The sequence below is a fragment of the Populus alba genome, chromosome 17 (assembly GCF_005239225.2).
Source record: "Populus alba chromosome 17, ASM523922v2, whole genome shotgun sequence".
Classification (NCBI taxonomy): Eukaryota; Viridiplantae; Streptophyta; class Magnoliopsida; order Malpighiales; family Salicaceae; genus Populus; species Populus alba.
Window position 1 is genome coordinate 2,798,029 of NC_133300.1, and position 12,181 is coordinate 2,810,209.

The 12,181-nt window shown below is 34.1% G+C and overlaps 1 protein-coding gene across 1 annotated transcript; it reads left to right on the forward strand.

The window, feature by feature from the left end:
- The first annotated feature begins 36 nt into the window (after positions 1 to 36).
- LOC140954896 (putative disease resistance RPP13-like protein 1) lies at positions 37 to 1,504 on the forward strand. Its single transcript, XM_073405895.1, has 2 exons — positions 37 to 1,293; positions 1,496 to 1,504. The coding sequence occupies exons 1-2, from the start codon at positions 37 to 39 to the stop codon at positions 1,502 to 1,504; spliced, it is 1,266 nt and encodes a 421-aa protein (XP_073261996.1).
- Positions 1,505 to 12,181: the final 10,677 nt, after the last annotated feature.

The window sequence follows — 12,181 nt, forward strand, 5'->3', positions numbered from 1 at the left end:
GAATATTCATGCTCGTTTCCATCATATTTTTTCAGCATGCATGACATCATAAGTGATTTAGCTGAATACGCGTCAGGAGAATTTTGCTTTAAGCTTGGTATTAATGAATCGGGCTCTGTGTTGGAGGGTGAACATTCATGCTCGTTTCCAGAAAGGACTCGTTATTTATCAATCCCTTTAGCGGCAGCATATGGCGGAGGACTTCGGATATTTCGTAGCATTCATGGAGTCCAACATTTGCGCACCTTGTTTCCACTTTATACTTTAAGGAAAGTTGATATTGAGGCACTGAATGACATCTTGCCAAATCTTAAGCGCTTGCAAATGCTATCTTTATTTTATCTACAAGATGTTTCTTCTCAGTTGCTCAATTCCATTGGCAACTTGAAACATTTGCGGCACTTGGACCTTTCTTCCACCGCAATTGAAAGGTTACCTGAAAATGTGTGCACCTTGTACTATTTGCAAAGTTTATTGTTGAATGGGTGCCGGCATCTCATGGAGTTGCCATCCAACATTTCCAACTTGGTCAACTTACAACATCTTAACATTGAAGCGACAAATTTGAAAGAGATGCCACCAAAAATGGGGAAACTCACAAAGCTTCGAATTTTGGAATCTTACATCGTCGGAAAAGAGAGTGGGTCTAGCATGAAAGAGCTGGGCAAGCTCTCACATATAAGGAAAACACTTTCTATTCGGAATCTCAGAGATGTTGCAAATGCTCAAGATGCTTTGGATGCCGATTTGAAGGGTAAGAAGAAGATTGAGGAGTTGGGGTTGATGTGGGATGGCAATACGGATGACACGCGGCACGAGAGAGAAGTACTTGAGAGATTGGAGCCTTCTGAAAATGTGAAACAGCTTTTCATTCTTGGTTACGGGGGTACAACGTTTCCAGGCTGGCTTGGAAACTCTTCTTTCTTAAATATGGTACAGTTGACACTTTCTGGATGTAAGAACTGCATCCTCTTGCCACCATTGGGGCAGCTGCAATCTCTTGAAGAGCTCTATATTAAAGGATTTGATGATGTCGTGGCAGTTGGTCCCGAGTTCTATGGAAGTGACCCTTCGATGGAGAATCCATTTAAATCCCTCAAAATATTAAAGTTCAAGGGGATGAAAAAATGGCAGGAATGGAAAACAGATGTAGCTGGTGCTTTCCCTCATCTTGCAGAGCTCTTCATAGCAGGCTGTCCCGAGTTAACAAGTGCCGTGCCTCGTCACCTTCCTTGTTTATTGAGGCTTTCTATTGAAGAATGTCCGCAGCTTGAGGAAGGAATTTGGATGCGTGTAGAAAATTCATTCATGAAACACTTTCCGGTCAACAGAAAATACTTTCCGGTCAACAGAAAACACTTTCCAGTCAATTTCAGTTAAAAAAAAATTTGACTTGGTTTTCAGGAAAGTGTTTTCCTTTTAGCTGTGTTTGTTTTCCGGAAAGTGGTTTCCGGGAAATCACTTTCCAAACTTTCTTGTGTTTGTTTGTCAATAGGAAAGTTGATCAATGGAAAACACTTTCCAGTAAAAGAAAAATTTGGCTTGGTTTTCAGGAAAGTGTTTTCCTGAAAAATTTGGGGGGAAAACGCTTTCCGGAAGTTGTGAAAAATTTAGAAATGTTATTATTTGCTGATTATATCAAATTTGATCCTCAAACTTTTGATTGTTGTATATATTTTGTTTTGAATATTTATTTTTCAATTTCATCTCTTAAAATTTTATTTTTATATTAATTTTGGTCCTTATTTTTATAATTGCTATTTGCTTTTTCCTTATCATATTTTTATTGAAATTTTTTATCTATCAAATTTGGTCCTTATTATTTTGATTGTTACTTATTTTATTTGAAATAATTTATGAAATGTTGATTATTATTATTTTAATTTCTTCATCTTTTTTTTTTAATTTTTTAGATCTGATCTATATTATTTTGATTATTATTTATTTTATTTGAGATAATTTATGAAATTATATATATTTTTTTAATTTCATTCTCATTCAACTTTTTAATTTGTAAGATTTGTTCCTCATTATTTTAATAAACTTGAGAAAAATAAAATATTAATAAGTTATTTTCCAACTTATTTTCCATGACATAACCAAACACTGTAAAGTGTTTTCTAACTCATTTTTCATTACACTACCAAACATCGGAAAATACTTTCTCGGAATTCACTTTACCGGAATTCACTTTCCAAAAGGAAACTACTCTCCAGCAAACAAACGGAGCCTTAAGTGAAAGTAAAAATAAATTTTATTATTAAAATTATATTTTTTAATATTTTATGGAATATAATTTATTTATAATTGAATCTAAATCTAAATTTAATATTGTAACAACCCCTCAACTGGGATAAAATAACAATCTCATGTCAACTGAAAAATAAAGTAATTAATTTTTTTCTAAGTCAACCATATGAACATGGACATGTGATTTAGATAATTTTTAGATAATTTTATCGAAAGGAAAGCAAAAATAAAACACAAAAACTAATTTCATAAAAATTAATTATTGAAGAATAATTTTTTTTAAATATAATTTCTCTCATGAAAAAACCAAAATCAATATGTGCAAACCTTTAAAAAAAAAAAAAGATAAGTGATGAAATCTTTTAAAAAACCAATAAAATAAAGATTAAATTCATTATTAAAAAAATAGAAATCAAATAATGAGGAATAAAATCAAAATAATATCTAATTAGTTGAAGGATTTAAAAATATCAAAAGAAATGGTTTTTGATATAAAAATAAAATAAAATAAAATGATTAGAGACAAATAGCTATAAATACTATTTTTATAAAATAAAAATAAAAAAATCAATAAAAAAAAATAAAAACTATATGTATTATAAGTGTTATCCGCACATATCAACCATTGGTTCCAAACGAAACCAGAAAATAAAAAACTAGACACTTGCAGTCATTAGGTCCAGACCTGCCTGAAAGGCAGAAAGAACTGCATGTGCATTTACAATACCATGCCACAACCAAATCAATTGTACAAAAAACATCCTTTATTCATTATTAAAGGTCTTCTCGTTAACAAAACAGAAAAAACAAAGTGAAAAAAAAAAGAGAGAGATTGGTTTCAATTGCAAATGCATAAGCAAAAAGTAATCAGATATGGAAACCATAAAGAGAGCAACGAAAGGACAAAAAATGATCAAAAAACCCTTACCTTCGCCTCATGTGTTCTCCATCGGTTTGTTCAAGAAAAAAAGAGACAAGAACTGCAGCATCACCACCTCCATCCTCTCTTAGTAGCTTTTTCTTCTCTAATGTGCCTACCTTTTCGGTTCTCACAAGTTCTATGCCTCCTCTCCCTCTTCTAAATCATGACTACAAGTGAAGAAAACAATTCTAATCCCACCCAAAAACAATGCTCTAATACCAAATTCGATACGGGACAAAAAAATTTGAAGTTAAAGAAGAGAGAAAAGAAAAGGAAGCCAGTGAAAAAGAAGAAAACGCTAATAAATACTACAACTCTATGTAGAACAAGCAATTAAGTTTATAATCCACTAAAATAAAATAATTAATAATAATTAAATCAAACCCAACAAATAATGTTTAAATAATAAATTTCAACTAAAAATTCAAATAAATTAAATTAAAACATAAGCTAAAACTCAATCTTTTAATGATTTGAGCTACCTTCCATCATTTATGATCATATAAAAACATAAATAGTGTTTCAAATTTATATCCCCTCTTTTTTTTTTTGGTTGGAAACAAAAGGAGGTGCATATGTTTTTGTTAGGCAAAAATAAAACATATTTCCTGCCCTAAAAAAAAAAAAGTTGCACATTCAGCCTTTTAACCTTTAAGAAGTGAAAAGAAATTGTAGAAGCAGACACCAGGATTATCCAAAATGCTATATTTGATCCCCGGTCCAAGCAACAGATCCAGAGCTATGAGAGCTATTACGGAGATCTTGTCCACTTCTTTAGCCTTCCTTCCTTCTCCCACTTTTCTAGCTATTTTTTCCTACTTCTTTCTACAAGCTTCAGATTCATCTATTGTATAGAGAATTTGAGTCTAGTTTTTTTAACAGTTCATAACCCTCGATCCATTTTGTGAATTTTCAAGATGATGTTGTTATAATTTCAAAAAACTATTTGCATGCACATAGTTACAGAAAATTTATCTATCATCGATAATTAAATAATGTTTTTATCTCTTTCTAAAAACATTTAACCATTTAATTTATAAATACACAAAACATGTTTAAAAGCCAACTTTCACACCCTAAAATCAACACTTGTAATCATTGCTTCTATAATAATTCATCCCTATTTCTCAAATTTATACTAATGCTGCCTAAGATTAATATTAGAGATGCAGTGTGTTTGTTAATGTAGTCCATAAGCTTTTGCAAAATCACGTTTGGGTTGGAGAAGTGCATTTGCAAAATTACGTTTGGGTTGGAGGAATGCTTTTGTTAATAAGTAAAAACCATCAAAATATAATTAAAAAAAGACATTAATTCGAAGTTTTTATATACAAAACATACTCTGAAAATCACTTTCAAATACAATGTACGAAAGCATATTGTCGAAAGGCGTGAAAGACAGTAATATTTATATAAAAATGCAATAGAAATGAAGAAAGATCAAAGAGTGAAAAGAACGAAGAATGGAGAATAAATGAATCTGTTATACAGAGAAGCAGAAGATGAAATTCATGCACTATTATATTACTTACTTTTGCTTAATGTTTACATACCTTATTCTCAGTTTATTTATGCAGTATTGGAAGATACTATACGAAGAATATTCTTCCGTTTACACTCAGTATTCATGCTAACAGATTCTCCTTTGTAACAAATAATACTAACAGCATTGTAACAATATTAATTGCTAATCTTCTGACACTTGGCATCATTAGGACCATTTATATCTTTACATGCCCCCTCAATCATAGGCTGGGAGGAGCCAAGCATGAGATTGGAACAATGATGCTGAAATAAAGAGATGGAAAGGCCTTTGGTGAGGATATTAGCAAATTGATCACTAGAGGAGACATGTTGAACCAGTAAATCACCCATGATAACCTGCTCTCTCACAAAATGATAATCGATCTGAAGATGTTTCATCCTGGAATGGAACACTGGATTAGAAGCAAGGGAGATAGCAGAAATATTATAACATTGAATTAAAGGTGGCAGAAGTAAAGGAATATGAATGTCACAAAGCAGTTGACGAATCCAGGCAAGCTCTGCAGCAGTGATAGCGAGAGCGCGATATTCAGCCTTCGTAGACGAACGAGAAACAGTATATTGTTTCTTAGAAGACCAAGAAATAGGACTGGAACCAAAATACACAAGAGAACCAGAGACAGACTAGCGGTCATTAGGATCTCCAGCCTAGTCGGCATCACTATAGGCCTACAAATGAAGAGGACCAGGATGAAAGTGAAGGCCAATATGTAGGGTACCTTTGAGATATCGCAAAATACGTTTGACTGCGACAACATGAGAAACCATTGGATTATGCATGAACTGGCAAGCTTGATTCACCAAAAAGGCAATATCAGGCCTGGTGAAAGTGAGATACTGCAAGGCTCCCACAATGCTCCTGTATTGCTACGGATTAGAATAGGGTTGGCCATCATCCTTGAGCAAGTGATGATGAGGAAGACAAGGAGTAGCACAAGATTTTGAATTCTACAAATCAACCCTGGCAAGTAAGTCAGTGACATAGCTGGTTTGAGACACAAGTAAACCAGAAGGCAGATAGGAAATCTGCAGCCCTAAAAAATGATGCAATGGACCCAAATCTGTGAGGTCAAATTCTTGAGATAGAGCAGTAATAACAGATGAAAAAAGAAAGGAATGGCGCCAGTTAGAATGATATCGTCAACATAGAGGAGCAAAGCATCAGAGCACTGCCATGAGAAGAGTGCTGAACAAATTAAAGAGGAATCAGCAAGAGATGCTTGAAACCCCAAGCTGGGCAAAAAACTTGTGAACTGCTCATTCTAGGCACGAGGAGCCTGCTTAAGACCATACAAAGACTTCCTTAGCCTGTAAACAAAATCAGAGGAGTGCGCCTTACTAATAAAGCCCTGAGGTTGTGTCATATAAACCTCCTCATGAAGAATTCCATGCAAGAATGCATTTCTTCACATCAAGCTGCCGCAAGACCAATTAAAGTGAGCTGCAAGAGCAAGAACTAGGCGAACAATGGTGGGTTTTCACCACATGACTGAAGGTTTCTCCATAGTCAATACCCTCCTCTTGACTAAACCCCTTAGCCACTAAGCGAGCCTTATGACGAGCCATAGAACCATCAACATGCTTCTTCAGCCGGTAGACCCACTTACAACCAATAAGATTTTCTGTCAGGTGGCAAAGCAACAAGGTCCCAAGTACCCTGGGCATGATAAGAGCCTCAATTTTCCTCCTGCATGGCTGATTGCCATTCAACAGTGGCAGAAGCAATCTTAAAGGAACGAGGTTCAACCCGAGAAAGATCAAGAGACCGAACAGTGGCAGAATAGGCCTTTTTCTTGGAAATGCCACTTTTAGACCTGGTAGTCATGGGATGAATATTCATAGGGGAGAGAGTAAAAACAACACACAGTCGCTCAGGTGGAAATCAGGATCCACGGGGAGAGGAGAGGGCTGTGAAGATATACCAGTTGACAAAGAAGGTAATGATACAGAAGGAGGAGAAACAAGAGGCAAAATAGACTTATGAAGAGAGACAGATTGGGAAGAAGGAGAGATATCAGGCATATGCAAAGAAGAAGATACGGTAGGCATAGGCACAAAAATATAAGGAAACAATGATTCATCAAAAAGGACATGGCGAGACACAAAGATGCGATTGGTATGAAGAGAAAAACAAATATACCCTTTATATTGGCCGGCATAGCCCAAAAAGATGCATGTGGAAGTTTTGGGCTGTAGTTTATGAGTGTTGTAAGGCCGAAGTAAAGGGAAACAAGCACAACCAAAGATGCACAAGTGATGGATGACAGGGGAGGAACCATACAGCAAGGAAAAAAGAGATTGCAGCTGGAGAATTTGACAAGGCAATCTATTAATCAAATAGATGGAAGTAGCACAAGCATGAAACCAGAATTTATAAGGTAGAATGGGCAGTTTGTAACAAAGTGATGGCGGTTTCCATAATATGTCGATGCTTTCTCTCAGCAAGACCATTTTGTTTAGGGGTTATAGGGACATGACATTTGATGAACAATTGCCCTTGGTAAGAAATTTTTTGAAGTTTGTTGCTAATATATTCACCACCTCCATTACTTTGAAAGACCCTAAGTGTAGCAGAAAATTGAGTAACTAAAAATGTATGGAAATGGACAAAAATAGAATAAACCTCTCCTTTATTGATCATTGGAAAAATCCAAGAGTACCGTGTACATTCATCAACAAAACTAACATAATATCTAAAGCCATCAATAGACATTACGGGTGTAGGGCCCCAAACATCACTATGTATGATTTCTAAAGGGTGAAGAGACTTAACTGTTGGATATGGAAAAGGAAGCTTAGTAATTTTGCCCTCTAAACAAGTGGTACAAACAGACTTGGTAGGATATGAAGTAAAGGGAATCTGAGACTGAGTGAGAAGAGTGGACGTGATGCTATTAGAGGGATGACCAAGATAGCAAGACTGATTACGATGGGAAGCTGATGCAAGTTGAAAAGGTGTGTGGGAACTAGAAGAAACAGAAAAAGGAATAGGATATAAACCGTGACTACACAATCCCTTGAGAAGGACATTCCCCGTGATTTTGTCCTGAATTCAAAAATCAAAGTCATCACAAATAAATCGACAATGATTATCTTTACACAACCTATAAACTGACAGCAGATGTTGAGATAGCTTAGGAATATGCAACACTTGGTGTAATTGTAAGGAGCATTGTGAAATAGGCAAAACAGAAGAGCCAGTACTAGAAATGCTTAAACCTGAACCTCCTGCAGTGTTAATAGCATTAGGACCAGAGTAAGGAGTAGCCTCCTAAAGTTGAGAGAAATCAGATGTCATATGGGTTATGGCTCCAGTATCAGCCACCCAAAATGGTTCAGGAGGTGAAGGAAAGGTAGCAGCCATAGCACTCAGATTATTGGAAGGAGGACGACCTTGATAGGAGAAGTTGCCTTTATGATAACATTGAATGGCAGAATGACCATATTTCCAGCAAATTTGACATTGAACAAAAGAGGTAGGGGCTGAGGTTTGGTTGTGACGTTGATAACAATCGGCAACAACATGACCTCTTTTACCACAGATTTGGCAAGTAGGGATATCAGTTCCAGGACCAAGAATACCAGGATTAAAGCTTGGTTGAGCAGGATAATATCGTTGGCCAGATGGGAAAGTATGGTGACCTCTACCACGACCCTTAAATTGAGAGCCACGGTGGTGAAAATAACCACCAGTGTTATGACCATTGAAACCACTCTGATAGCCGTTAAAACCTCCATGGAAGCCAGAGGAAAATTAAGAAGTAGGAGCTGACTTGAAGTTGGAAGAAAGAGGATTAGAATTACCTTCATCAAGAACCAGAGCCTTGCCTTAAGAGACTTGATTCTGAACGTGCATAGCAGAGACAAATGGAGAAGATGAATGGGTATGCTCAATGGTAGCTTCTTCAACAAGCAATTGAGAGCGAAAATCTTTAAGAGATAACACATTATCTCTACCTCAAACCATACATTGGAATGCGTTATAGTCAGAGGAAAGGCCATTGAGAGCCAAGATCACAATATCCTCATCTTCAAAATAAACTCCTGCGGCAGAGAGATGATCACGGGCATCTTTGATTTTCTGCAGATATTGACACGCCGGTTCTGAACCTTTTTTGATGGTTTGAAGTTCACTCGTCATCTGAAAGATTCTTGCCTTGGTTACTGTAGAAAAACGATCCTGCAATTGAATCCACATATCATGAGAGCTGATGCAACCAATGACATAGGAAATGGCAGTAGAAGAAAGAGTGGCAATAAGTAGTTGCATAAGTGCTCTGTCATGCATTTTCCAAATATGATGATCATCAGATTCAACACCCTCAATATCAAAATCTGTATCAAAATGACTTGGACATTTTCTGGAACCATCAACAAATCCTAGAATTCCATGACTCTCAAGAAGAATTTTCATTTGAAATTGCCAAACGAGGTAGTTTGTATTGTCAAGCTTCATTGTTATAGCAATAGAGATTGCAGGAAGCAGAGAAGTGATAGGAGATTGAATAATATGAAGTTGAGAGCTACTCACCATTTTAGAATGTAAGAGAAAGTAGAAAATTGAAGATTATAATGTTCGGTGAAGTAATAGAAAAACTGGAGTTTTGAAGAAGAGGATCTGTTAGGCAATATATCAAATAGGTTATAGGCATATCAACAAGTACACAATAATTTTATGAAGAGGATGAGAATAAAGCCAGAATTCAGAAGTTAATGGCCACAAGATCAAGAGTTCCAGCGCTCTGATACCATGAAAGACAGTAATATTTATATAGAAATGCAATAGAAATGAAGAAAGATTAGAGAGTGAAAAGAACGAAGAATGGAGAATAAATGAATCTGTTATACAGAGAAGCAGAAGATGAAATTCATGCACTATTATATTACTTACTTTTGCTTAATGTTTACATACCTTATTCTCAATTTATATATGCAGTATTTGAAGATATTATACGGAGAATATTCTTCCGTTTACACTCAGTATTCATGCTAACAGATTCTCCTTTGTAACAAATAATACTAACAGCATTGTAACAATATTAATTGCTAATCTTCTGACACTTGGCATCATTAGGACCGTTGATATCTTTACAAGGCATCCTAATAATTATATAAACAAATAATAATGAATCGATAGGTGATAATGTTTATAAATTTCATAATGGTAATATCACATTAATTGAAAGATCTACTGAACCATGATTTTAAAAGTTTTCCTTGATGAAAATGCCATGTCACTTAGCCAAGAAAATAGCCAGTATGGCATCTCCGGCGTCGCAGTTCAATTTTTAAAACTTATTTATATTTAATTTTGTTGTACTTAAGCTAAATATTTGTAGGAATTCTAATAATTTAAATTGTGGAGAATAAACTTATTTCTTTATTCAAAACTCTCTTTTTTTTCGACAAAAATATATTTTATATTAAGAACATGGTTTTTTCTTTCCTTTTCCATTCGTTGAACATCTTATTATCTTCTTCTCTACAATTCTCTGCTTCTGCTTCTGCTTCCTTCCAATTCTCTGGGAAGATCCCATCATGGCTGTGGAGTTCATTGGAGGATCAATTCTCTCCGCTGTTATTGAGGTTCTGAGCGAGAAGCTGACCACTCCTGAGATTCTGGGCTTCTTCAAAAGCCACAAGCTCAATGATGGTCTTCTCGGAAAATTGAAAGAAACACAAAGAACATTTAACAGGATCAGTGAGTTAACTCATCAATTTAATTTAAGCTATAAATTAACATAATAATAATAATAATAATAATAATAATAATAAGGGAACTGACATATCTCTCAATTTTCACATAATTCTCTACTAGATCCACAAACAAAAGAAGAGAAATAGGCCCTCTTTTTGATGATTGTAAAGGCAAAAACCTTAAGGCAAGGGTTGATTGTGTATTTTTCAGTAGATGATAGATACAATTTTTTATTTTTCTAGAATTCAATTGAGAATTGGTTGATGGTTAGGGGATAATTAGAATATAACCCAAAAAATAATCTTGAAATTTAAAAGCATAATTAAATGGATTCATCAATTAATTACCAGCTTTGTTCTTGTCCTAGGGACAGCCTTCCAACATCAGGATGTTATGGATGTGTGTAATCGATTCATACATTCCTATAAGTAGCATGCCTTTTAAATTTATTTTAATTTTAACAATATATGAGCAATAATATCATGGATAATTTGGATCTTATAATTCAGGGCCTTCTCATAAATTTTCTCAATCAAAACTTTAAATTCCTTACAAAGCATATATTTTTTTTAATCCAAAACATACAATTTGAGTGGAATCTATAATCAAATATGAATGGAAAGATTTAGTCAAACATGGCACCATGAGGACCAAATGGAAAAGGTTGAGAACTCAATTTGCTTCAATGGAGAGCCTAATTGAACAAAAAAATGACAATTTAGGACTAAATTGAAGAAATATATTGATTATTGGGGCAGACTTGCAAAATAATTAAGTTTAGAACCTTAATTGAACTTTTAATGGGCCTTATTAATTTAATTAACAGCTTAAACCAAAATAAAATTAAGTTTGAAAGTTAATTTGATCAAAATTAAAAGGATTAATTAAATTCAATGATTTCATTAAAAATTTAAAAAGTTTAATTAACTTAATTAAAGGAAAATTAAGTTTAATTTAGCCGAAATGCTACATTGGTCCCTTATCCGAGCAACAGATCCATTCGGAGCCACAACAAAGATAGTCGGATGTTTGCTTTCCTTTATTGTCATATTCGGAACTCTGCCTTGCCAGCACTTGACAGCCTTTTTACCTTGCATTGTTATATTTTGTCCCATTTAGAATTGCAGGTTCTTCGTTAAAATTTAACTCTTTTTGTTGAAGATTACTTTTTTTATATATAGTTTTGCATTGTTTTTGATGTGTTTGAAGTAAACAATAAATTTTAAAAAATAAAAAATATTATTTTAATATATTTTTAAGTAAAAAATATTTTGAAAAGTAACCACTATAATGTTCTCAAACACCTCCTTCAAGGTTGTTTGTTTTTACATTTTAAAATTAATTTTAAAAAAATTAATTTTTTTTATTTTAAATAATTTATGTTTTCATATCATTTTAATATGATAATGTCAAAAATAAATTTTAAAAATTAAAAAAAATATTATTTGAATATATTTTTAATTAAAAATATTTTAAAAATTAACTGCTATGAAAAACAACACAACACTTTTTTCAAAGCTGGATGTGATATTACTCCTTGCAGAACCAAATCAATCCATAAGTTACGAGATTGATTGCAACTTTGCTTAGTTTTCAATTCCACAACGTATGCTTGGTTTCAGGCAAATGAGACGACAAGTCAACGTCAAAGGAAGATTGTTTGTTAATTTGATAATTGACCAGATAGCTTTCATATCAATAATTTTACACCACAAAAGTAAGAAAATGATAACTTCCCCACTTATCACGGTTGCTTTTCTTGGCCG

What these genes read in the sequence shown, in the direction of transcription:
- LOC140954896 (XM_073405895.1), top strand. Translation starts at nt 37, where the DNA reads ATGCATGACATCATAAGTGATTTAGCTGAATACGCGTCAGGAGAATTT.